General features: G+C 46.9%; 1 protein-coding gene across 1 annotated transcript in view; it reads right to left on the bottom strand.

Annotated features, from left to right (window-relative positions):
- The window catches only part of FGD6 (FYVE, RhoGEF and PH domain containing 6), a 90,746-nt gene extending 79,693 nt beyond the window's left edge, over positions 1 to 11,053 (bottom strand). Inside the window, exon 1 of the mRNA XM_044280527.1 lies at positions 10,904 to 11,053. Within this exon, the coding sequence (XP_044136462.1) occupies positions 10,904 to 10,913 (10 nt within the window). The 5' untranslated portion in view covers positions 10,914 to 11,053. The remainder of the gene's footprint in view (positions 1 to 10,903) is intronic.
- Between the last annotated feature and the right edge of the window lie 16,937 nt (positions 11,054 to 27,990).

Consider the following 27,990-nt stretch of genomic DNA (forward strand, 5'->3'; position numbering starts at 1 on the left):
TCAAGATCTCAACAGTGTCACTAAACTGACCAGAAGTTAGGGACAAGAGGAATTACAATAAAGTCTGTTTCACAGGAGGGCATTACAGGCTCATATTATAGCTGCGTTCCCTAGGCCTGGGTCTCACAGCATCATAGATCCCTGTGACACAGAGTTGGGCAAACTGAAGTATAAAAAAAAAAAGAAAATGGTGTGTGAAAGCAGCCTTGGTAAAGCTGGTAAATCCTATACAAGTATACAAGGTTGCACAATCCCATAGCAGTAGACTAATAAATGTGAAGCACACCGCACACAGACAGAATGTGGACACACACCTTTGTTTGCATAAGACACACAAAAAATAATTTCCTAAGGAGAAAATTTTCCCAGCCTGCATGTAGATTTCTTTGTAGGATTGCTGTTTAATTGTTATTGTACGTCTGTATTTTCAGATAAGTTAGCTTTTCAGTTCGCAATGCCATAAAATCTCTATATACAGCAGACTATATGGAGAAATACATCCGTAATTACACAAGCTTCCTTCTTTTGGAGGGACAGTCCATCTTTTTGACACAAGTCCCTATGAACCTTTTTGCTCGTTTACCCTAAGTTCACACCTGAGCGTTTTACAGCGCGTTCCTACGCGCTGTAAAACGCTCAACAAGGAGAAACCAATGCTTCCCTATGGGAATGGTTCTCACCTGGGCGTTTTACAGCGCGTACGATCGCGCTGTAAAACGCCCGACGCTCAAACAAGTTCTTGAGCTTTTTTTTGGGCGTTTGTCGCGCGTTCCCGCACATAGATATTCAGGAACGCGCGACAATGTGTGCACGCCTGTCTATGTATGCGCAATTGTAAACGCCGGTACAATCGCGCATACAGAGCGCTCGTTTCAGAACGCTCAGGTCTGAACCCAGGGTAAAGGGTACCTAAACCTTCACACAAAGCATAGAGTGTGCGGTGGTGCTTCTCAGAGCAATCCGCACCTTCCTCTTGCATTGGCTTTGCAGCATGAAGAGTACAGATCCATAGAAAGTAGTCAGTGAACAGCTGTCCAGGAGCTGCAAACGCTGTTAAAAAATAAATAAAAATCTTTTAATTTAGGCCTCACGCACACGGTCATTGTTTTAGTCCACATTCGAGCCAAAGTTTTGGCGGCTCAGATGCAGACCCATTCACTTCAATGGGGCCGCAAAAGATGCAGACAGCACTCTGTGTGTTGTCTGCATCTGTTGCTCCGTTCCGTGGTCAGCAAAAAAAAATAATAATATATATAACCTGTCCTATTCTTGTCCGCGTTTTGCTGACAAGAATAGGCAGGTATATTAATGGCGGAATGCACACAGACGCCATCCGTGTTTTGCGGAATGCAAAACACACAACGGTCGTGTGCATGAGACCTTAGACCAACTTTTCCAATCCCCTGCTGGTACAGTTCTGTCATAGCCGGGTCCTCGCTCAGACACTCACTGGCTGCAGCCATGACCCACCTCAGCCTGTAATTGGGTCTTTCACACAATAAGCCATAAGTGTCCCTCTTTGACCATCCAAAAAGTTGGGTACTATGTTTACAGATTACACTGGGTAGTGGTAAATGGGTTATATCATGGCGCCCACTAGAAAAACACTACGTCATCAGATATAGTTATTTTTAGAAAAGTTAGGAAGTATCCTACATCTGCAATGAGAATAGCCAGATCCTTTAAAGAACTCTTCAGAACAATGGCTTTCTCTGAACCAGATACAATAGCCTCAGGGAAACTTTTGATGACTAACTGGCTTTCGCTAGGTCAAAAAGCAAGCACCAGCTGAAGGGAGGGTGTCCACATTTTAGTGCCTACAGATTCAAATTTTCACTTCATTTCTTTTATGGTTACCTTTCAGTAGTTTTATATATACCACACGGCAGGTCCATGCCTTCACCGATCTTGAAGATCCTACAACTGTATAATATGTAATATCTGGTATATTACACTTACTGTATCTGCCACCACACTGAGCATATATGTAATAGGCACCCTGGGTAAGATCTATCAGTAATTTCACAGGATACATTCACTTGGGATGGGAGTCACCAAAAATGGTGCACTTGGCATCATAAATTTGGCTCTTCTAGAAATACTAGCCACATTTCTTTTCCTTAGGGCTCGTCCACACGAACGTGTGCTGCCCATTGCTGTATTGCGGACCGCATTTGCAGATCCGCAATACACTGCACCGTTCCGTGTGCATTCCACATCACAGATACGGACCCATTCACTTCAAAGGGACGGTGCGGAACAGAACACCACAGAAGCAATACAGAGTGCTTTCTGGGGTTCCGTTCAATGCCTCCGCACCGCTAAAAGATAGAACATGCTCTATCTTTTTGCGGAACAGAGTGATCGCGGACCCAATCAAGTGAATGGGTCCATGATCCCCAATGTAGCTGGGCCACGGTCGGTGCCCGTGCATTGCGGACCACAATTTGCGGCCCACAGCACAGGCTTCCCAGTGATCGGACCCCTGACGATCAGACACTTATCCCCTGTTGTAATAAGAGAATCTCTATAAAGGAGTTGTCTTGTTTAATGACTGGCTGTCCATGTCATTTATGGACCTCCATTTACATGGGGCACAATGAGATCTGTGTATGACTCTGTGTACCCCAGATGCTAGAGGTTTGCTTTACTGGAGAATGGAATACTAGATGAGCCGTCCTATGATAAATTCCCCATTTATATGTATTGTGCATACTGGTGTCATTAATGGTAATAGCATTTCAGTTTTAAGTAGTGGCTACATGGAGATATGTTGCACAATAAGAAGACTTGGAGACATCAAATCTAAAGACTGTCAAAGCAGTTGCAATGTGAAATGTGCCATGCCACGACTACGATGCCACAATCACAAATAATACAACACTGTTGCATTGTGATCTATGACAGCAAAGTCACATGCAACTTGCGACCAAAAATCTTAGTTGTGTGCATCTGCGAATGGGTCCGTGATCCGCAAAAGACGGTCTGCACTGGCAAATAATAGGACATGTCCTATTTTTTTGCAGTGTGGAGGCATGGACCGAAATCCCACAGAAGCGCTCTGTAGTGCTTCCGATCCATGCCTCTGCTCTGCACCACTCCGTATCTTGCAGATTTCTGGCCCAATCAAGTGTTTGTATATTGCGGACCCGCTGTTTGAGGGCCGCGATACAGGCTTGGGCTCCACGCGTTTGTGTGGATGAGCCCTAAGTGGACCTTCACAGTCGGCAGATTTTGTTGCAGAAGATTTCTACAATTAAAAATCAGCTCCATTCATTTGAACAAGGCTTGCAGAAATCCATGTGCTTCCCATCAACACAGCCCCATTCAGATAACTGGAACTGATTTTACATTTTCTTCATTCAATACAGCATTTAGTCCAGTAAAGACTGCAATTCGCTGGCAGTTTCTTATTAAAGGGGTTGTCCGGGTTCAGAGCTGAACCCGGACATACCCATAATTTCACCCCGGCAGCCCCCCTGACTACAGCATCAGAGCAGTTTATGCTCCGATGCTCTCCTTTGCCCTGCGCTAGATCGCGCAGGGCACGGGCTCTTTTGTTTACAATCACACACTGCCGGGCGGAAGCTTCAGCCCGGCAGTGTGTTCGGTGACGTCACCCGCTGTGATGGGGGTGCTTTAGCGCTGCCCTAGCCGTTTTACTGGCTAAAGCCCGTCCATCAGTGCCGGTGACGTCACCGGGGTTCCCGTCAGCCCCATGGAGAGCCCCGGTACGTCACCAGATCTCCAAAAAATGCCTTTGCCCTGCGCAATTTAGCTCAGGGCAAAGGAGAGCATCGGAGCATGAACTGCTCCGATGCTCCTGTCAGGGGGGTTGCCGGGGGGAAAATTGAGGTATGTCCGGGTTCAGCTCTGAACCTGGACAACCCATTTAACCATGCAAACATTCATTTAAAAAAAATGTACTAAAACTAGTTTTCCCATGTAGCAAATCTGTTCTCCAATGGTCATAACATGAAAGCCATAGCACACAATAGGCGGTCTTTTGTTAAAAAAAGGGCCATTAAAAAAAGTATATAGAACAAATACGCTTTTTCCAAGATCCCACTACTTCCTGGTGATGAAATATGCACAAAGGAGGCAGGCAATGGATTAAGATGTCAGACTGTGGATACAAGTGTCCTTGGACATAGAGCAGCTTTGAACAGCTGGTTGAATAAGGTGAAGGGGTCAACATATATTTTTAGCTGTTGTAAGGGTTACAAGGAGTCCATTGTCTATATGGCAAGAGATTTCTAATGCTGTATAGTTATATTAGCTACAAATAATTATTGCTATAACCTAAAAATCATTAAAGAATAATAGAGCCATGTAGCCCATATAGTGGCGCGGCACGTTGCAAGTGCCATACGACCGGCTTTCTGCCGTTGTCACATTACAGTATGTCACATATCACACTATGACAATCATTAGATGCAATGTCACCATATAGCCCCAGCTATGTTCATACACTTAAGGAGGTATAATTAAGGAATAATATAATAAGGAGTGCAGAGATGCTCCATCATCAATATTAGCATGGTGGGGCATATTCGCACGAGCAGCATGGTGGCCCAGTGGTTAGCACCAGTGCCTTGCTAAGGCTACTTTCACACTTGCGTTTTGGGTGGATCCATCATCGATCTGCAAAAATGGATCCGTTACAATAATACAACCGTATGCATTTGTCATGAACGGATCCGTTTGTATTATCTTTAACATAGCCAAGACAGATCTGTCATGAACACTTCTATTGTGCAAGATTGTGTCAGAGAAAAAGGATCCGTCCCCATTGCCTTACATTGTGTGCGAGGACGGCTCCGTTTCGTCAAGCGGCCAGCAAAACGCTGCAAGCAGCGTTCTGGTATCCGCCCCCAGAGCGGAATGGAGACTGATCGGAGGCAAACTGATGCATTCTGAGCGGATCCTTTTCCATTCAGATTGCATTAGGGCAAAACTGATCCGTTTTGGGCTGCTTGTGAGAGCCCTGAACGGATCTCACAAACTGAAAGCCAAAACGCCAGTGTGAAAGTAGCCTAAGGCCCCATGCACACGACCGTGGTGTGTTTTGCGGTCCGCAAGTCGCAGATCCGCAAAACACGGATGGCGTCCGTGCGTGTTCCGCAAATTTGCGGAACGGCACGGACAGCCTTCAATATAAATGCCTATTCTTGTCCGCAAAGCGCGGACAAGAATAGGACATGTTATATTTTTTTAGCGGGCCACAGAACGGAGCAACGGATGCGGACAGCACACAGAGTGCTGTCCACATCTTTTGCGTCCCCATCCGAGCCGCCAAAGCGGCGGCTCAGATGCGGACCCAAACAACGGCCCTGTGCATGAGGCCTAAGACAAACAAGAACAACATCTGCATGGAGTTTGTATGTTCTCCCTGTGTTTGTGTGTGTTTCTTTCCACAATCCAAAGACATACTGATAGGGAACTTAGATTGGGAGCTCAATTGGGGACAGCCCAATGCTGGTGTCTGTAAAGTGCTGCGGAATATAGCACTATTACACGAGAATGCAAGTTTTTACTAAAACAGACATCAGGAGAGCTGTTTGTAGTCTGAACACCACTCTACTCATACTGATGGGCTACAATCCCTAATGGTAGAGGTCACTGTGACTAGTAGGGATATTACCCAGCTTTAGGCCTCTTTTACACATCAGTGAGTCACGGACCAGTGCTGTCCCATTGATGTTAATGTATTTATATATCAGTCATGGGTAAGCAGAAAAAACATGAAGACATGCACTACTTTGGTCTGTGATGCGGACAAACGCCCACTGAAGTCTATGGGTACATGACAAGCACTGACAACACGGATGACATCTGTGTTCCGTCAGTGATTTTTATGGACCATTGGTAGAAGATGTGCTGGAAACAAATTTTCAGCCTAGCAATAGCTATGAAATATTAATGACACACGGAGGGAAAAAACTGACAAATGGACCAAACACGGATCCTTCATGGACATCTTAAAGAATGAACCACTGACCAGTGGTGTGCCTAAGGTGGGGGGGGGGGGGGCCAGAAGCAATGAGGGCTTCCATCAATACAGATGGAAGCCCTCATTGGGGTGCCAGAAGCAATGAGCGCTTCCATCAATACAGATGGAAGCGCTCATTGCTGGAGTGCTGACGCCAACATACTGCGGCGGGGCACGGAATCCCATAGTTCCCTGCCCCGCCGACAATATCACCGCCATAGGCTTCAGGCCTACGCGGTAGTGAAATACCGGCGCAGGTGTGCGTGATAAAGTCATTGTGCGCGACTGTGCCACTTTGGGGGACATGGGGGGGAACACACAGGAGGACATGTGAGGAGACAGTACATTGGGAGGAAATTGCAGTATGGGGGCAAATTACTATGTGGGGGGGGGGGGGAATATTATGGTGGGATATTGTGTGGGGGAAAATTATTATGGGAGGAATTACTATGTGGGGGCAAATTACTGTATAGGGTAATGTGGGGAAACTACTGTGTGGGGCAAATTACTGTGGGGGCAGTGTGGGGGGGAAACTACTGTGGGGGGCAGTCTGTAGGAAATTACTGTATGGCGGCAGTGTGTGGGAAACTACTGTGTGTGGCAAATTACTATATGGGGGCAGTGTGGAGGAAACTACTGTATGGGGCAAATTACTATATGGGGACAGCGTGGGGAAAATTACTATATGGGGGCAGCGTGGGGGGAGTTGCTATTAGGGAGGCACTGTAGGGGAAACTCTATTATTTCTGGTGATACTATACAAAGATTATTACCTGGAGTACAATATAGGGTGTTATTATTACTGGGGGCACTCTAGGGGACATTATAACTGTTGTGGACATTTGGGGTAATTTATCAAACTGATGTAAAGTAGAACTGGTTTAGTTGCCCATAGCAGCCAATCATATTCCACCTTTCATTTTTGACAGCTCTTTTGGAAATCCAGTTCCCAACTTTATACCAGTTTGATAAATTACCCCAATTATGTCATTATTTTTTTTAGCAGTACAGTACCTGGGGCATTGGGGGGCACAGTATTGGGGTGGCAGCAGGAAGAAATTGTCGGGACACCAGGATGAGGAGGTTGATGGAAAAACTGAGAAATCTAACGTGTCTGTGTTACAAAGTCTGTAGAGACGAGATGCGGCTGATAGACAGCCATGACAAATTCTAACGGAGGAGAAGAGGAAAGAGAAGGTCTACATGACAGGAGATGTCCCTGGATGTAAGAGGTATGTGGTCAAGTATTGGGGGGGGGGCAGAGAAAGGACCCACCCCAGGTGCCACCCTAGGCACACCACTGCCACTGACCATCTTGTTACGGAGGTCATCACGTGTTGGGGGGGCAGAGAAAGGACCCACCCCAGGTGCCACCCTAGGCACACCACTGCCACTGACCATCTTGTTACGGAGGTCATCACAGAAACTGACATGTGAAAGGGGCCTAAGGCAACTAATACGTGGTATAATGTTGAACAAAAAGTGTTTAGCCATGCACCAAGTTCATAATCCAACCGGAGCCACTGATACAGTTATCAGATCTTTAAATTTGACTTCTCATAGGGTTGAACACAATGAGCTACTCTACTATACAATACAAACTGTTACAGACGAAACACCCCAATTACAGCTCTCCGAAATACCAAAATCTGGTTGAATGACATCATTTACAGGCCAACTCCTTTAAACTGCCTTCATTGTCCTCAGAAAGAACATCATTTTACGCATGATCCTTTTAGGTCGCTTTGAGAGTTTTCCAAGACTTTAGAACTGATGACCTGTCTTCAGGATAGGTCATAAGTATATGATCGTGGGGACCCCCGCTGATCAGCTATTTGAGAAGACTGGCATTCTGTGAGCACAGCGCCATACACTGTATAGTGGCCATGCTTAGTATTGCGATCAGCCCCATTCATGTCTATGGGCCTAAGCTGCTGCTGCTCGGTCACGTGACTGGTGAAGGTGTCATCACTGGCCTAGGGAAAACTGTGAGGAGGCCGCGGTGCTACTGCCTTCTCAAACAGATGATCAGCGCGGATCCCAGAGGATAAGTCAGCACTTCTAAAATCTCAGAAAACCCCTTTAATGCAAATTAACTTTTATGACCATGGTCTTTACAGGTGTTTTTGCATGCTCCACTTCTCACCGACTGGAGACAATGGTTTCACATTAAAGAGGTGCTTTCATCAGGCTAGCTCTAGTCTAATTATTATCCTACCTTATAGGGCGGCCCCCACTGATGCCATGGCACATTTTTATTTTTATTTTCTAAAGAACCCCCCATTCGTCCGCTAATGGCCCCATATATTTTGGCGTCTTATATTATAATGAGGCGATTCGGTTAAACTAGGCGGAGACTTGTATTTTCCCTGGGCGCGGTTATCTTCTCCCTGGCTGTGAGCGCATCCAATCCGAGCGCCCCGCTCTTAGCCAGGGAGAAGGAGCTCAAGTTCTCGCGAGAAGTAGACATCCTCGAGCTCCTTCTCCCTGGCTAAGAGCGGGGCGCTCGGATTGGATGCGCTCACAGCCAGGGAGAAGATAACCGCGCCCAGGGAAAATACAAGTCTCCGCCTAGTATTACCGAGTCGCCTCATTATAATATAAGGTGCCAAAATATATGGGGCCAACGGGGGGGGGGGTTCTTTAGAAAAAAAACATGTGCCATGGCATAAGTGGGGGCCGCCCTATAGGGTAGGATAATAATTAGACTAGAGCTAGCCTGATGAAAGGTCCTCTTAAATGTAGCAGCCAGGGTCACCTATCTGCCGCTACTCCAATGCCTCCGCCCTGTGCCAGTCATTGCATTGGTTACCCATACAGTACAGGATTCCACGACTGAAAATCAGTTCCATTCATTTGAATGGGGCGGCGGGCACGTGGATTTCTGCAAGCTCTATTAACGTGAATGGAACAGATTTTTAGTAGCAAACTTTTTGGCCACAAAATCTGCGGCGTGCGAGGACTCCCTTTTGATTGACACCTATCATTTTCTATGTATGAATGGAATCAGAGAACGCTCCTTTCTGGGCCATCTGCTCCACTGATGTACAGTATGTGCTGCGCACATTTTTCCAATGTTTTGCAGGAACATGTGGAAACGACTTCAGTTGGAACTGGCAAACTACAGTCTGGAATATGTAAACTAAACATCCTGTTAGTGGAGCACAAGCCTGCGTACAAGGGGAAGCACTTCACCTCTTCAAAGTGTGACCCCTGTACCCATGATATAGACAGCCATACTAAACATCTCCTTCCTGAGGACTCTGGATTGCTTGTAATGCCCCTGCGAAACATGAGAATGTAGATGGTATATGACCATATACTGCCCGCTTCTCATCACCAGACACATGGACAATCTAAAGACCGCCAGGGTAGACTTACCTACTGACATGGGAGGAGCGCCACCAGATACTATCTCATCATAACTAGCAATAAGCCACGGCAAACATGAACTGGCTGAAAAAACTATTTAGCAACTAAACAATAAACCAATGCATTTTTTTTTTAAAGGTGACGCCCCCTCCTCCCCCCATTCCATGTCACATCAGGACAACCCATTTCTGGATGTCCTGTTAGGTCATGTGAACGTCGTTGAGGCAGGAGGTGCCCTCCTAGGGACCCTCATCTGTTAGCTAGAGGGGGGAGCCAAAATCACTCATTTTGACTTGGAAAAAAAACTTTCTTGAAGGAGTTGTCCAGTGGGAGATAACTATATATACAGGGGTGCACCCCCAATGAGGCCTCAGGTTGGGGCACGAGGGGGGCAGCGGAAGGGCCATGGGCAATCAGTGCTTCCATTGTGGCAAAGGGGTTAGGTTAAGAAATTGGCATTGGGGGGGGGGGGGGGGGGGGCAGTTTCAGTTTGCGCCTCAGGCAGCAGAAAGGCTAGGTACAACTATATATAGATATAATTAGCTCACAAGGGGTTAAACATTTTAAAAAGAAGCTATATGTACCCTCACTCAGCATACCGGACACGCCATGAAAGGTCTGTTCAGCCAATCACTGTACTATCTGCCAGACAGGTCATCCACATGGAGTAGAACACCAGGTACTGGCTGTACGAAGCTGGAGGCAGACAGCGCCGTCCACTGTGTAGTGGCCGTGCTGCGGTACTGCAGCTCAGCTCCCATTCAAGTAAAGTCAAGCACAGAAACTACACAGTGCCCAGAGCCTCCTGCTTCAGCTCCATACACTGCCAGTGGCCAGTGCAGTGACCGCCTGATATCAGAGGGGGCTCCAGGTGTTGGAGACCCCTACCGATAGCATACTAGTGACCTATACGGTAATCAATATCTGTGGACTGGAGAACCCCTTTAAGGCAGGTCACCGCTATGCCCAATGATTGGCCGAGTGGGCTTTTCCTGGCATTTTCACCGCTGGGACCAGAGCAGTGTCCCCACACCAGTGAGGGGGGGCTTCTTTGTTATGTTTAACCCATTATCAGCCATACTGCAACCAGACGACCTCTTTCCTATGAACTTTTCAGACTGCGAGGCATGTAATAAGACATAATAAAGGCAATAGCATATGTTATACTGGACTAATGGGAGGCTAAGAGTTGTAGTGCATTCTGTGGGACATATAGGGGCAGAGAAAAAACCATGCTTGCTGTCAGCGAACATAAACATTCTGATTTACATCCAGTCTAGACAACACTGATACATTGTAGCACCCTGTCCACACAGGGGGATTAGTCCTGCAGCTGCTTGACTCACACAGGATGTAATTGTAGCAAACCCCCAGCAGTAAATACAGTTTTCATCCTCAATATGCAAACTGGAACGTTTCCATTCGCTGACAGCAAACGTGTATAACAGTGAGAAGCTATTCTGCAGGGCTGCTGGAGCACAAGCTGGACACCCGGTGTAGAAACCCCCACGTCCCGCAGAGAACTTCTGCCCAACTCACCGGAACTCATGTTCTTCCATGGAGCGCGGCTTTTACTCCATAATAACGTGCGGCCGGTGCATTACCGGTGAGGAGACTCCCGGGCAGCGAACTCCGCCGTGTCCCCCTTCTGTCCGGGCAAGGGGCCGCCTGGCGGAGCTGGGAGATGCCGCTTCCCACTATGGTAAAGAGGGAGGTGAGGGGAGTGCCCGCGTGACGTCAGAGCCGCATCCCTGGCGCCTTCGCTGCTGACTGACTAGTGTGTATGGACGGCTAATGGACTGCTAGTATAGTGCACTGCTTATAGTACTGTTCTCATAGGTATATACAGGATAAATGCTGACGCCATGCTAAACTTGGGGTTCTGGGGGCCTACCAGAGAAAAGAATTATCAAGGCTCTGCCTCTATACCAATAGTCTAATCGGTTTTGAATCAAAGAAATAGACCCTGGTGACAAGTTACTGGGGCACATTTACTAAGACCGGCAAATTTGTGGGGGTTTGAGTCCCCCGCCCCAGCACGCCCACACTCCGCCTCTACCCCTGCCCAACTGGTGGACATGGCATAAAACCAGTTTGTGACTAAATATTGTGACAAGGCCAGTTAAAAAGGGGACTTGAATCTATTTTACACCTAAATTAGTCACGGGTCCTTTAGTAAATTGTCTCCAAAGGCAGTTCCAAATGGGATTTTTTCTCCTGGGCCTTTGGGGCCCACTATAGTATCAGAGCCTGGGCCCACTGGAGGATCCTCTGGTATTCTGGTGGCCAAGTCCGACCCTGATCTCTCATGTGTGACACAAGTATATAGGGGTGTAGCTAAAGGCTCACGGGCCCTGGTGCAAGAGTTTAGCTTGGGCCCCGGTCCCTCAGTGCTTGTTGGCAAGGGGCAGGGGAGCACATAGCCTTCCTGCTGCCTGAGGCAAACATTAAAAGGGCACCCCCTCATGCCAAATTCTTAACCTGACCCCTTCCCTATAGCCAGAGGTGTAAATTGACCAGTATGTGCAACACGCCAGACCTGCAGGGTATGACGAAGTGAGGTCACAGTTATGGGCAATCGAGGGTACTCACTATATTTGGAAGAACCCTGGGCAGGCGCGTGGCAGTGAAGGAGAGGTAGACACAGTTCCTCTGGGGCACGCTCTGTAGATAGGGACCAGGCCTGATGGTAGTTGAGGTGCCCTGGATGTTACAGGTATTTTGTGTGCCTGGGGGCAAGGTCCCTGTGGTATTCGTGACGCCAGTGCCTTTGGACGGTGGCACGCCGGTTGGTGGTTGGAATGATGAAGGTACACAAGCATGCAGTGAACCAAACGTAAACTTTACTGGACAATCCAACTTTGTACAGCAGGTGTAGTACAGTCTTTATATTACAGTTCCACAAAGGGGCTTATTCACAATATGGCAGGCAACAGTCATGCAAGATACGCTGAGGGTAAACTTTACAAGCACTAGGCAGCAGGTTGTACCTTTCTTCAGAATCAATGTACAGTGTCCCTTCTAGAATTCCTGCTCTGGCTTTATATCTCCCAAGGCCCGGATGCCTAAATGGGTGGCTTAAATCCTTGGTTACTTCCTTCCTCAGGTATTATACTCCTTGCTATGATTCCTAAAATCCTCTGCCCTTCAGGGTCACTTTGCTTACCCTGGGTCGCCTCCTCCTATCAGGTGGATAACTGTAGGTTTCTCCCAGGAGGTTGGTTCCTGCAACTGGGGTATCTCTTCAGAGCTAACTTAGGCTCTCTTGTTCTCAGGCAGGCTGGAGCTTCTCAACAGCCTCCTGGACATCACTAGCAGCCAGGGCTATCCAGCTGCATGTCAGGAGCAGGCTTCTTAACCTCTGTCTTCTCAGACTCCTGATTCTGCACTAACACTCCCTGTCTGGGCCTGGACATTTATACTAGGGGCTCCCTATCTCCCTCTAGTGTCTGGGATGTCTAACTACACCCAACTAGGCCTGCTACTGCATCATACAGGGGTACATTTCATGTAAAAACACATTAAAACATACATGCAGAATTAAATATGACATTTCTGTTCCTTGTGAGTAGGAGTAACGCGCACACCAATTGACCCTTGTGTAGTGCCCACCCATACCTAGTGGGACACTACATACCCCCACGCTATAACGTTGCCCGTCCTCGGCGCAACATGGAGGGTCCCTGCACAGCTGGATACTGCACCTGTAATGAGGACGATAAAGCAAAGCAGGAAAACACATCTACATTTGCAAAATATACATTATATGTATACATCAGGCAGTTCCACTGGATTAGGAGCAAGTAATGGTGACAAGGGGCGTCGTTCTCTTCTCTCAGGATAAAACAATGGGAACAGGGGCGCTGACCTGGCACAGCGTAACAATAAATACCAGGATAGTCCATATAATACTCTTAAGTGCAAATTGTCCATGATAGAACAGTTGTAGTCCATGGAAAATGTAAAAACATTAAGTAACAATTCTTGGAGGCTCAAAGCATATAAAATGAGTCCGTACCCAGGTTCTTTTCTTTTTGTTTAATCCACAGCTAAGTAAAGATATGGGACCTTTAGACAGTATAGCAAGAATCACAGAGGCTCGCACGAGGTGGAGTCCATCTCTGGGCACAACACTTTAAAATAGTAGCAAAATCTCAGAGGCTCATGTGCTTTTGAGTCTATCCCTGGGCCCATATTCTTTTAAATTCAAGTTGCATAATAAAATAGCAGCACATAAAATAGTCCACATTATTCAAATGGCATATATAACACAAGTGCTGTAATACCCTTAATCAACCTGAAAAGGGTTGCAAGGGTGCAACAAGAAAAACAGGCACAACTGGGTTTTCACTCTGAGAAAGCAGGCAGGAGGTCCTGTAAACAAGATGGCCTTGCTGCACGTGGTATTTCAGTGGCTTGCCGCCTCCACTGAGCCGTGGGTAACTGGCAGCAGCAACAGAGGGCCAAAACAACGAAGGACTCCTGTCCTGGAAGAGTTAAGTCTTCTTTAGGATCCCTTGGTAAAACAAATCAACCATCAAGGGCCTAGCAGGCCAATTCACAGGGGCATGTCATATTCACTTTGCATTTCAGTGGTGCTCCCTGGCTCCATTTGTATATTGGGCCTGTATTGCGATTCAACAGATGGATGTGCCCACAACACAGTATTGGGGGGCAACTGTAACATAAACGGACCCCTAATAGGTATAGGCCCCATAGGCCTAGGGGTAATCAAAGTCGCTGACCTCACCGGAGCAGGCATAACAAACGTGGGCTGCTGCACTGGCCTGGGTACCGCTGCTGCAAGCGGTCCGGTGGGTTCTGGAACAACTGGCTCTGTGCGCCGGTGCACAGCGTATGAGGGCCTCACCGCAGGTGCCGATACAAAGGAGGGACGGCTGGAAGGTACAGGTACTCTCACTTTAGACCCGGAGACGTCCGAGTCCTTACGTCCTCTTTCTTGTAGGTCAGGTGGAGTCCGGATCCTGGCGGAGGCAATCTGACGCAGCTCCCGTAGCTTTAACTCCAGCCGCACAATCTGGTCGTCCAGGCTTTCAGAGTTGGGATCGCTGGTCTCCGCTGTCGCCGTCGGCACTTGGAAGGTGGGTGATTCGTCCTGCGCAGCCGCTGCAGGCTCAGGTGAGGCGTCCGCTTTCCTCCCTCTGCGGATATTTTCCAGGGTAGCTCGGAATCTCTCGGCATCCTGAAGCTCACGGACAGTTTTCTCCCTGCGAGGCAACTCAGGCGAGGGCCATGGGCTAACCCTCTTCTCCACCACTGTTGGTTGCCAGAACACATTTGGGCCAATGAAAGAGCCCCGTTCCTGGAAGGCATGATGGGCCGGTCCTGGAGAGCATTCAGATTCACGCTCGCAGCCAGGGTTGTCCTCCGGAGAGCGCACAGGTTCCCGCTCGCAGCCAGAGTAGTCCTCATCAAGGTCCCAGTCCTCCGATTTCTTTTTCGGACGGGACACGGCAGTGGCGTAGGGGCCCCGCAGGCCCTCAGCAGGGGTAAATTCAACCTCCTCTCCCTCGCGGAGGTTGTGTAGACGTTCTGGGAGGTAGCTCCGCTTGACGGACCTCCTGTTGACATATAAGTCTCGTCCAGTCAGGTAGTCTTTTATGAAACCGAAGCCTCGGTCCTTGTCAAAGGCCACAACCAACCCCGTTCTCCTTTCCAGGCGGGGTTGGGTGTCAGTGTGGCACTCGTGAACGGTCTTTGCCAGTTCCTCGTAGTAAATTTTGGTTTTAGTCGTTTTCTTTATTGCGGCCTCCCGGATCTCTGCCATTAGAGCTGACCACTTGAACGAGGGCTGGAAGAAGTCTCTCCAGGAGCCATAGTAGGTCTCCGGTTGCGTCCTCGGTGGCGGGCAGGCCGGTCTCTCCGGTCCCGGAGAGTAGGCCGGTGGAGCATCCTCTTGCTCTACACCAGTCACATTCAAGGTTAATAAGTCAGGCGCGGACATATCAGCAGGAAAGTCCTCACTCCTCAACATGCTCGATCCTTCTCTGGAGAGCGACAGGGTGGCGCCAACAAGTTCAGACAGATCCTCCCATTGCACTGGGAGGCCGCCCCCCAGGTACTCCAGTATGGGGGAGGCGGAGTCCATTACAGCAGACATGCAAATGTCCAGACAGGGCGGTGGCGCCAGCATACAGCCTTCCCGCACTTTTAGCAGAAGGCGCCAATTTTTACCGCCAATTTAAGATGAAGATGACGCAGCAAACAATTTCAATCCAGCTAAGCGGCCATCTTTGAGCAAAATAGCTGTCTATTCACTGACAGCAAGCGGTGGCTTAAATAAGCAGAAAACAGTCCATACAATGCAATCTTCACACCGCAAATATTACAGTTCACTTTGGCCCAGCAATTTTCAATAAAACAATTGGGGCATGTCACTTTAAGATAATTTTCAGCACACAGTTTTTAAATCCGCTATGGCGCAGGAATATTCAGATCCTGTTCGTGACGCCAATTTATGCAACACGCCAGACCTGCAGGGTATGATGAAGTGAGGTCACAGTTATGGGCAATCGAGGGTACTCACTATATTTGGAAGAACCCTGGGCAGGCGCGTGGCAGTGAAGGAGAGGTAGACACAGTTCCTCTGGGGCACGCTCTGTAGATAGGGACCAGGCCTGATGGTAGTTGAGGTGCCCTGGATGTTACAGGTATTTTGTGTGCCTGGGGGCAAGGTCCCTGTGGTATTCGTGACGCCAGTGCCTTTGGACGGTGGCACGCCGGTTGGTGGTTGGAATGATGAAGGTACACAAGCATGCAGTGAACCAAACGTAAACTTTACTGGACAATCCAACTTTGTACAGCAGGTTTAGTACAGTCTTTATATTACAGTTCCACAAAGGGGCTTATTCACAATATGGCAGGCAACAGTCATGCAAGATACGCTGAGGGTAAACTTTACAAGCACTAGGCAGCAGGTTGTACCTTTCTTCAGAATCAATGTACAGTGTCCCTTCTAGAATTCCTGCTCTGGCTTTATATCTCCCAAGGCCCGGATGCCTAAATGGGTGGCTTAAATCCTTGGTTACTTCCTTCCTCAGGTATTATACTCCTTGCTATGATTCCTAAAATCCTCTGCCCTTCAGGGTCACTTTGCTTACCCTGGGTCGCCTCCTCCTATCAGGTGGATAACTGTAGGTTTCTCCCAGGAGGTTGGTTCCTGCAACTGGGGTATCTCTTCAGAGCTAACTTAGGCTCTCTTGTTCTCAGGCAGGCTGGAGCTTCTCAACAGCCTCCTGGACATCACTAGCAGCCAGGGCTATCCAGCTGCATGTCAGGAGCAGGCTTCTTAACCTCTGTCTTCTCAGACTCCTGATTCTGCACTAACACTCCCTGTCTGGGCCTGGACATTTATACTATGGGCTCCCTATCTCCCTCTAGTGTCTGGGATGTCTAACTACACCCAACTAGGCCTGCTACTGCATCATACAGGGGTACATTGCATGTAAAAACACATTAAAACATACATTAAATGCAGAATTAAATATGACATTTCTGTTCCTTGTGAGTAGGAGTAACGCGCACACCAATTGACCCTTGTGTAGTGCCCACCCATACCTAGTGGGACACTACATATGCACTTTCTATAATAACAGTGTCTTATGTGGCACAAGGGTCTTTGGGCCCCCTCAGGCTCCTGGGCCCTGTAGTTACTGCTACCTCTGCACCCCCTATAGCTACGCCCCTGCAAGTATAGCATGTTTAACATTTGTCACCAGGGGGGTAGCTATAGGGGGTGCAGAGGTAGCAGTATTCGCTACCGGGCCCAGGAGCCTGAGGGGGCCCAAAGACCCTTGTGCCGCATAAAAAGACACTGGTAAGTGTATGCTGGTCAAGTTACACCTCTCTCTGGATGGAAGGGGTTAGGTCAAGCATTTGGCATGGTAGGGTGGGGGTGGTGCCGTTTCAATTTTTGCCTCAGATAGGGAGGCCAGACGTCGGTTTTAGGCCGGACAGTCCGTTTTTTGGGCTCCCTGTCCTCCATCCAGCGCAGGGCCTGGACGACGCAGGAATGTCCTTCTTTTCAGTAGCTCACGCTCAGACTGCAGCATTGCGCTGTCTGAACGTTAGCTGCTGGCACAAACTGACTGACTAACAGGCTTCTTTCACCCCCAGTCAGTCACAAGAGCCCATGGACATGGCTGACTGAGGGGGAGAGAAGCAACCCGGGCTGCCCCCCTCTCACCTTCTGGTCTGAAAGTTCTCCCCAACACTTTTTTTTTTTGCCGGCGATGGGGCGGTTAAGAATTTTTAGAAACCTGCCCTAATGTGCCTTAAGAGACCAAACAACATCCGGAATCATCTAATTAGAGCCGATATAGGCATCTAGTCCAAAAAATCGAGACAACTCCTTCCGCAGACTAAAAGACAAGGAACTTTCCCATGCCTACATTGTGCGAGCTGCACCAACATATTAAAAGGTAACGTCTTCCATCATCCACACACAGGCAAAGCATATCCTATCAAGGACTTCTTCACATGTGACTCCGACTTGGTCGTATATTTAATCAAATGCCCGTGCGGTCTCATATATCGGCAAAACGACGCAAGCCATAAGGGATAGGATTTCGCGCCATAAATCCACAATTAGATGTGGCAAGACTTGGCTTCCCCTACCGGACCATTTCAAGAATGCCGGCCACAACGTATCGCAACTCAAGTATCAAATTATTGAACATGTACACATTGCACTATTCAAAAAACGCGAATTCTACTGGATCCATACGCTTGGCACCCTCTCACCCCGTGGACTCAACCGAGAATATAATATTCTGTATTAGATGTCTGGTTATTGCGTATTATCACTTTCATATACTAATTGCGCTTTCTTCCTTACAGATGCGATTAAACTGCATCCCCATACGGCAGGCAGTATGAGGTCCTTCCTCTTCTGTCTTCTTTCTTCTCTCCTCCCCCTCGCCTTCTCAACTTTTCTTCATAGTCTGCCTACATTATCTTACCCTTTACCACCGTACACACTACACCATGCACTATATAACACACACATCCAATACCCCCCTCCCATCTCCTTTTCTTTCCACACACACTCATTCCCCCCTCCTTCCCCTACATATCCACTATACCCATATACCTTCTATTCTTTATGTTCCCCATACAATTTCCCATTACCTCTTACCAGTCCTTGATCCCTTTACATACAAACTCTCTCTCTCTCTCTCTCTCTCGTTCTTTTCCCCATACACCTTTTTCTCACTATTCGTTTAACCTCTCTCATATATTCATTCTCTATCACTTTCTTCTTCTCTCTCCCTCTCCCCTAGTACGATAGTTTCACCTGACCTTTCATTCTCCTTTTCCGACTTTGTATCTTACTCTTCTTCCCCTTTCATCTTGCCTCTCCCATACACCATCTTTACCCCGTTTTCTACATTAACACATGCCTCTCTTCTTGTTGTCCCCATGTACACACGCTCCGGCGCACACTTGCCCATTTCCAACATGGCCACCTCCTCCATCCATAGCCACTGCGCCTGCACCTGCCCATTTTCTCTTGCGCCCATTTTCAACATGGCCTCCTCCACGCATGCGCCACCATCACCCTGGCTGGATATCTGGCCCTCAGCTTCCTTTTCTCCCCGAGGCTCCCCACTGCGTCTGCAATGAGCAGGACCGTGGTACGATTACACGGACGCCAAATTATGCAGTGGGTCAGGATATGTGTATAATAGTCTATTGTTTGTTCGAGACGCCAATTGCAGCGTGCGCAGGGTACTGTCACAGGGCCCTTTAAGGTGTTCTAACTCACGTACCAGGTTAGGAATGCCAGAGTGGTGTAATGTCTCTGTATGGTAGTGGGCATAGTGTCAACTGTGTCTCCTACCTAGGTACGGCTGGACTCCTGGCTTCTGGCTCACTTGCAATAAAATTAGTATTGTGCTAGTAGGAGTAATAGAGGAAATTTGCAGCAGTAATTGAGAGACAGACCTTTTGTAAAGTTCAAACTTGTCTTTACTAGTTGCAGCTTTCATCCAAGTGAGATACAGCATTAGTCTGAAGTCCCAGCAGGTATTGGCAATGTGTGACAGGAATCTGGCTTCTGCTCTATCATGTGCCTGGAGCTTTTGCAGGAAATGGACATCTGCTTGTTGCTCTAAACTGTGGCAGGAATTTATCTTCTGCGCTTACTATCTTCTGCTGTCTTGGGGACTGACTAGCTAAAGAGGAATTTAGCTTCTCCTGGGTTCTCTGGACGGTACTCACAGTTATTGTCTCAGGGTATGCTTCTTCCTGTAACTGGAGGTGGCTGCTTGCTTTATTCTTGGTTTCATCCAGCTGAGCTGCAAAGCTCAGACTGGGAATGATGATCAATTGTCTCAGCCGAGACAAGATCCTGGCTTTGGATCCCTATATCTGGGAGCTCCTACACGCACAGCCAGTAAACTGGCTAAGTCCTTGCTGAACACATTGTGCCACCTGCTTGTGAACATGAAAATTACAGCAATATACATTTACAAGGCTTAGAATGCACATTTGTGAGGAAATTACACAAGGTGATAATGTTAATGCCCTTAACAGGTTGTAGCGGGGTAAAAGAGTTTCATAAAACAACTCTGGGGTGTTACATTCCCCCTTACTTCGAGTTAAGCCACCCTCAGCTTATGCTTAGGAGGGAGAGGAACCAGTTCTGGGGGTACCCAAATTATCACAAAGGGCTGCCTGAAATACACATAAGACAAACAAAGACAACCATATAACGGCTACCCTAAGGTTCCTTCCCGCATGAGTAGGGTGTCCTATTTAACAGTTTCCCTCTCTCGGTATAACCAGTGAACCAAAGTACTGCACTAAGCAAACATTACTGACTGACTTTGTAGTGTTCTGAGCTCTGTAAACACCAAAGAAAGCATGGGGGTGTCTTTACTCTGTAGTCCCACCATTATGTAATGAAATACTGGCAAATGGAAGGGTGGCTTTATCCTGTATTCCCTTCCCTGCACCAAAGTCTGAAAAATATGGCTTATAGCACTATCACTATGGTGACTATGGGTAGCTAAAATGTGTCTCTAAGGCTTGAGGTACCATACCTTAGGCAAAGGCTTAGAAGAGGAGGTATTTAGCATCTCTATGCAATGTCACAGGAGGAGGGTAGTATAATCCCATGGAACTCCTGGAAGACACCTCAGAATGGAAGCAATCCTGAACATATAACAAACAGGAAAGAGGGGTATGTTATTCCCCTAGCCGTTCCCGAAGCAGCGGGGATACCCTTGCTGGACCTGCCTGGGACTTACCACTTGGTCCTACCTGGATACCCGGGAAATATGACACCAGATGTAAGCCATTAGTATTAAGCGTCCGCATAAAGGGAGTCCGTATAAAGAGGTGAGAGAACATGAGCTGTCAAATAAGGCATACTGGAGTAAGTAGCTACATTTCTGGTTAAGTGCAATGTTAAGTGCAATCATCACAAATAGTGCATTAAGGTCACATTGCGGCATCTAAAAGAGAATACACACAATAGGCATGTAATACTTGAACGTTACATAGCATGTAAACTGGTACAATTAGTGCAAAATTATCACATAGAAGTCACAAAGAGCTCAGGTAAATGTTTGAGTCCTTTCTTTGGGTGCAAGCTTTTTACGTTGCAATAAACCATTTTTGAAAATAATGCAAGAGTATGCTCAAAAATAACTTGAGTCCTGTTGCTTGAAGTGCTTAATGTTGAATCCTCTGGAAACAGGGCAAAAGTCAATTGTAATCCACAGGAATAATAAAGGAGTTAATTGTAATCCAATGTGAGGTATAAAATGTCATGTAAAAGCACATAAAAAAGCGTATTTATAGAACCGTAGTTCCATCCGTCAGGAACAGTCCACGACGTGGCTCCCAATAGTCCTTATTTTTAGGATGAAAAGGGCATTTTTAGAGAAGGACGTCTGCTTGTTGCTCTAAACTGTGACAGGAAGTTATCTTCTGCGCTTACTATCTTCTGCTGTCTTGGGGACTGACTAGCTAAAGAGGAATTTGGCTTCTCCTGGGGTCTCTGGACGGTACTCACAGTTATTGTCTCAGGGTATGCTTCTTCCTGTAACTGGAGATGGCTGCTTGCTTTCTTCTTGGTTTCGTCGGGAATGATGAACAATTGTCTCAGCCGAGACAAGATCCTGGCTTTGTATCCCTATATCTGGGAGCACCTACACGCATAGCCTTCCCGTAGCCGGGTGGCTGGCACATTGACATTAACTTCCTTTCCTCTCCATGAGGCAGGATGTGGGCGAGCCCACTTCTGCTCATAGAGGGGGGGTCTGAACTGGAATGAACTATTCCAGTTCAGAAACAGTAAACTGGCTAAGTCCTTGCTGAACACATTGCTGCCACCTGCTGGTGAACATGAAAATGAAAGCAATATACATTTACAAGGCTTAGAATGCACATTTGTGAGGAAATTACGTTAAATTACACAAGATGACAATGTTAATGCCCTTAACAGGTTGTAGCGGGGTAAAAGAGTTTCGTAACACAACTCTGGGGTGTTACACGTCCATCTCTTCCCCGGTCTAGCGTCCTCCACGTGGGACGCCACCGCTCAGACACCCACTTCTCCTTTCATCAGGTAAGCTTTTTTCAGAGCGGCATTCCGACAATACTACTTTTACATACTGGTACAGAGCTATCAATAGTGTCTCTCCTTTCTCCCCCTGCCACACTGGCTTCCCCACATTATTATTGCATCTCTATTTTCTACTATTCCGCCCTGAAATACCCCTCTTTTCCACCTCCTGTTTTTACACCCCATGCTCTGTCACATGACCTCCGCCGTCCTGCTGTACACTACCTATGTTCTATTTGCCTCATGGACCTCGTTCTCCATTTCCCTGCAACTATAGCCCTCTATATGTGCATTGTTGAAGTGCAGCCGTCCAACTATATACTACCTAAAATCCATTTGCCTTACTGACCTGGTTTTTCATTTCTCTGGCATTATACCCCTTTTATGATATCTCAGATTTTGATAACCATTGAGTTTTCTTTTATTCTTCTCCCTTTAACTTCATTTATTCCTTATCCCCAGCATTAACATATTTCTGTTTTGTACTATTTTTGCAGCGATGATTTGATAAAGGTCTATCTGACCGAAACGTCCTCAAGCAATCGCAAAGTTAAATACTTCATCTATCACACGTGGAGATTTGTTAATATTTTGATATTTTTGACTTTTTTATTTTTTCGAAGTAATCCTTTTGATTAAATTGCTGAGATACATACCTGTATGGTATTAAGGAACATCAAAATTAAATCTACCTTTGCATACTACCTTGAGAGTGCGTGGTTTCATTCATATTGACTATATTTGGGTCTCCACTGCACCTCGCCCTAAAGGAGTGCATCTTCCATCTTTTCTAAACCATAACAAAGCAGGCATGGCTTAACAAAGCACGGGGAAGAACGGGCGTGGTTTAGCAGATTGGGGGCGTGGCCGGTGAGGTCCTGCTTTCTGGGATAAAGCCAGTGGCTACCCTAGCCTCAGACAGCATGAAGGCTATGTGCGTCCCTGCTCCTGGCCACAAAGCACTGAGGGAAGGGGGGGCCCAAGCTGCACTCTTGCACCAGGGCCCATGAGCCTTTAGCTACGCCCCTGTTTGTCACTACTGTTTAAAGTTTTTTTCCACATAGAAGAAAAGTTATGGCTGTTATCAGTATTGGTCCATCAGAATACTCTGGCCCAGGCTCCAATGACGGAATAACATAGGGGTGTTTGGGTTGGCAGCCCCAGGCCCCGCATAACTGAGGGAGCCCAACGCCGACCCGAACACCCACATACTGCGGCAGGGCACGGGAGCGCATAGTTCCCTGTCCCGCTGCCGATCACCGCCATACGCCTATGTGGTAGTACAATCCTGGCGCAAGCGTGCGTGACAACATCATCGCGGGCCTGCGCCAGGACGCAAGACAATAAAGATTGCGCGCCTGCGGCATGCCTCACCATCCTGGACACAGGTAAGTATTAGCTTTTTTTTTTTTTTTTTTTTTTTTCTGTGTGCGCCAACTTTGGGGGGGGCAGAGGAGGACATGGTGGCAAATCACTTCAGGGCGGGCAGTGTGGGGGCAGATTATGACATGGTGCAAATCACTTCATTGGAGGCAGATTATTACATGGGGGCAAATTACTTCATAGAGGGCATTGTGGGGGCAAATTACTTCATGGGGCAGTGTGGGGGGAAATTACTTCATGGGGGCAGTGTGGGGGGGAATTACTTCATGGGGAAATTACTTCATGGAGGGCAGTGTGGGGGGAAATTACTTCATGGGGCAGTGTGGGGGCAAAAGACTTCATGGGGAAAAATAATCATGCGGCAGTGGGGGGGAAATTACTATAAGGGGCAGTGGGGGGGAAATTACTATATAGGGCAGTGGGGGGGGAATTACTATATGGGGGCAGTGGGGGGGGGGAATTACTATATGGGGGCAGTGGGGGGGAAATTACTATATGGGGCAGTGGGGGGGAAATTACTATATGGGGCAGTGGGGGGGAAATTACTATATGGGGCAGTGTGGGGGAAATTACTATATGGGGCAGTGGGGGGGAAATTACTATATGGGGGCAGTGTGGGGGAAATTACTATATGGGGCAGTGGGGGAGAAATTACTATATGGGGCAGTGGGGGGGAAATTACTATATGGGGCAGTGTGGGGGAAATTACTATATGGGGGCAGTGTGGGGGAAATTACTATATGGGGGCAGTGTGTGGGGAAATTACTATATGGGACAGTGGGGAAATTACTATATGGGGCAGTGTGGGGGAAATTATTATATATGGCACTGTGGGGGAAAGTACTATATGGGGCAGTGTGAGAGGAATTATTATAGGAGGCAGTGTGAGGGAAATTGCTATATGGAGAAGTGTGGGAGGGCGTTGCTATTAGGGGACATTATTTTTGGGGACACTATACAGGCATTATTACCTGGAGTAAAATATAGGGTGTTATTACTGGGGGCACTCTAGGGGACAATATAACTGCTGTAGACCCTATAGGGACCTTTGGGATAATTTATCAAACTGGTGTGAAGTAGAACTGGCTCAGTAGCCCATGGCAACAGATTCCACCTTTCATTTTTGACAGCTCCTTTGCTAAATGAAAGGTGGAATCTGATTGGTTGCTATGGGCAACTAAGCCAGTACTACTTTACACCAGTTTGATAAATGACCCCAAATATGAAAAATCTAACTCGTCTGTGTAACAAACTATGTAGAGACGAGATGCAACTGAAAAAATTTGTCATGGCGTTCTGGGTCAAGCGGAGGAGAAGAGGAAAGAGAAGGTCTACATGACAGGAGATATCACTACTGTGACCTGGATCTCCTCCAACTAATTTTTATCATAATCATATGTATTTTAAATTTGGCAACTAAAATTTTAATTTGTAGATGTCACCTAAAGTCCTATGTAACAGACCAGATAAGGCCTCTTGCACATGGCCATTGTGGTCCCGTTCCGTGCATTGGGGGCCGCAATTTGCAGTCCTGAATGCACAGGCAACGTCTGTGCAGCGGTCGGGACGGATCCAGACCCATTCAATTTGAATGGGTCCGTGATCCGTCTGTTCCGCAAAAAGATAGAACAAGTTTTATTTTTTGCGGAACGGAAGCACAGATTGGAACCCCACGGAAGCACTCCATAGTGCTTCCGTGGGGTTCCGTTCTGTGCTTCTGTTCCACACTGCATCTCCGGATTTGCAGACCCATTCAAGTGAATGGGTCCGCATCCGTGATGTGAAATGCACACGGCCGGTACCCCGTGAATTGGGGAACCACCGCAATACGGCCACGGGAGCAAAACGGCCATGTGCAAGAGGCCTAACAGTGATACCGTTCTGTGTGCAGATAATGTAGTAGATGCAGTCCTATGCAACACCCCATATACTGTCCTCATACACGTTAGCACGGTGTGTAATCTGACATGTAGCTAAACCTTCTGTCCTCTGAGGAAAAGAGACTGTTCAGCATTACGGTTCTCTTTATTGCTCGTAGACTGACAGGAAAGGTGAAACTACAGAATAAAATAGTAGTATTTTAAAACATAAATATCCATGGTACATGGCATAAGACACAGAATAATTTGCAATACATTCAGTATATGAGATAATACAATGATAGTGAGCTATCAGATACAATAAACTACATAAAATGACACATAGATAGTACTCTTACCGACTATGCTCAAAAACAGGCTGAATAACAGATTATGTGGCAGGAAAACCAGTGAGAGTGTATGGCTCCTGAGACATAAGATGGTGGCTGCTTGCTGTACCAGCACAAGACTAGCAAGAACCAGGAACTACCCACAATGCTCTGGGACTCCCATAATGCATAGAGAAAAACAGGCTGGATGAAATACCTAAACTCATCAATAGATGGTGCTGTTACCACACAATGTAATGCAAATGAATTACAACACAGTTAAATGCAATCTCAATTGCTAAACAGATAGAAACAACTGGATCTGCATCTGGGGACAGAACACCCCACATAACACAATAGTTCAATGTGTTATGTGGGGTGTTACATAGGACTGCAGATAACATATATGACATCTGTACTCAGAGTTATTAGATGGTGGGGGTCAGACTCCTGGCACCCCCGCCAATCAGCTGTTTGAGGAGACCACGATGTCCCAGTGAGTGCCGCAGCCTCTTTGCTCCTTACCAAGCACATCGCTGTCCATTTGATAGCACTGTGCTTGGTATTATAGATCAGACCCAATCACTGCCTTTGTAGACAATAAATTGGCACCAGGGTCTATTTCTTTGAATTTCTAAACCTTATTGATGATATGAGGGCCCCTGGAAATATTTATTCTGGTAGACCCAAGGAACCCCATTCTGACCCTGGCTGTCATAAATACCTCCCATTACGTATCACTATAGCCACGTTCACACTGCAGCATTCTGGTCAGTATTTGTAAGGTCTTATGCACACAATTGTAACCATATTTCTGTCTGCAAACCATGTAACATAGTAACATAGTATATAAGGCCGAAAAAAAAACAAAAAACTGTGAGGTAGAAGCCTATTTTCCCCACTTAAGGGGAAACAAATTCCTTCCCGACTCCATTCAGGCAATCAGAATAACTCCCTGCATTAACGACCCCTCTCTAGTAGCTATAGCCTGTAATATTGTTACACTCCAGAAATACATTCAGGCCCCTCTTGAACTCTTTTAGTGAACTCACCATCACCACCTCCTCAGGCAGAGAGTCCCATAGTCTCACTGCTCTTACCGTAAAGAATCCTCTTCTATGTTTGTGTACAAACCTTCTTTACTCCAGACGCAGAGGATGTCCCCTCGTCACAGTCACAGTCCTGGGGATAAATAGATGATAGGATAGATCTCTGTACTGACCCCTAACATATTTATACACGGTTATTAGATCTCCCGTCAGTCGTCTTTTTTCTAAAGTGAATAACCCTAATGTTTTAGGGTACTGTAGTTGTCCCATTACAGTTATTACTTTAGTTGCCCTCATCTGAACCCTCTCCAGCTTTGCTATGTCTGTCTTGTTCACAGGAGCCCATAACTGTACACAGTACTCCATGTGTGGTCTGACCAGTGATTTGTAAAGTGTTAGGACTATGTTCTCATCACAGGCATCTATGCCCCTTTTGATGCAACCCATTATCTTATTGGCCTTTGCAGCAGCTGCCTGACACTGGTTTTACAGCTTAGTTTGCTGTTCACAAAAATTCCTAGGTCCTTTTCCATGTCAGTGTTACCCAGTGTTTTACCATTTAGTATGTACGGGTGACTTGTATTACTCCTACCCATGTGTGTAACCGTACATTTGTCAATGTTAAACCTCATCTGCCACTTCTCTGCCCAAGCCTCCAATCTTTCCAGATCCCTCTGTAGCAGTATACTGTCCTCTTCCATGTCAATTACTTTACACAGTTTAGTGTTATCTGCATTTTTTTATTTTACTATGCAAGCCTTCTACAAGATCATTATTAAATATATTGAAGAGAATAGGGCCCAATACTGACCCCTGAGGTACCCCACTAGTGACAGTGACCCAATCTGAGTGTGTACCGTTAATAACCACCCTCTGTTTTCTATCACTGAGCCAGTTACTTACCCACATACAGACATTTTCTCCCAGCCCAAGCATTCTCATTTTATATACTATCCTTTTATGTGGTACAGTGTCAAATGCTTTGGAGAAGTCCAGATATACGACATCCATTGATTCACCACTGTCAAGTTTAGAACTTACCTCCTCCTCCTCATAGAAACTGATCAAATTAGTTTGACATGACCGATCTCTCATGGAGCCATGCTGATATGGCGTTATTTGCTTATTTTCATTGAGGTACTCCAAGGTAGCATCTCTTAGAAAACCTTTAAACAGTTTACCCATGACAGATGTTAAACTTACCGGCCTATAGTTTCCGGGCTCTGTTTTTGGACCCTTTTTGAATATTGGCACCACATTTGCTATGCGCCAATCCTGTGGAACACTCCCTGTCAGTATAAAGTCCTTAAATATCAGAAATAAGGGTCTGGCTATGACATTACTTAATTCTCTTAGGATACGGGGAGGGGGGGTAGTACCAACCGGTCCTGGCAATTTGTCTATTTTAATC

This window comes from Bufo gargarizans, chromosome 2 (genome assembly GCF_014858855.1).
Source record: "Bufo gargarizans isolate SCDJY-AF-19 chromosome 2, ASM1485885v1, whole genome shotgun sequence".
Lineage (NCBI taxonomy): Eukaryota > Metazoa > Chordata > Amphibia > Anura > Bufonidae > Bufo > Bufo gargarizans.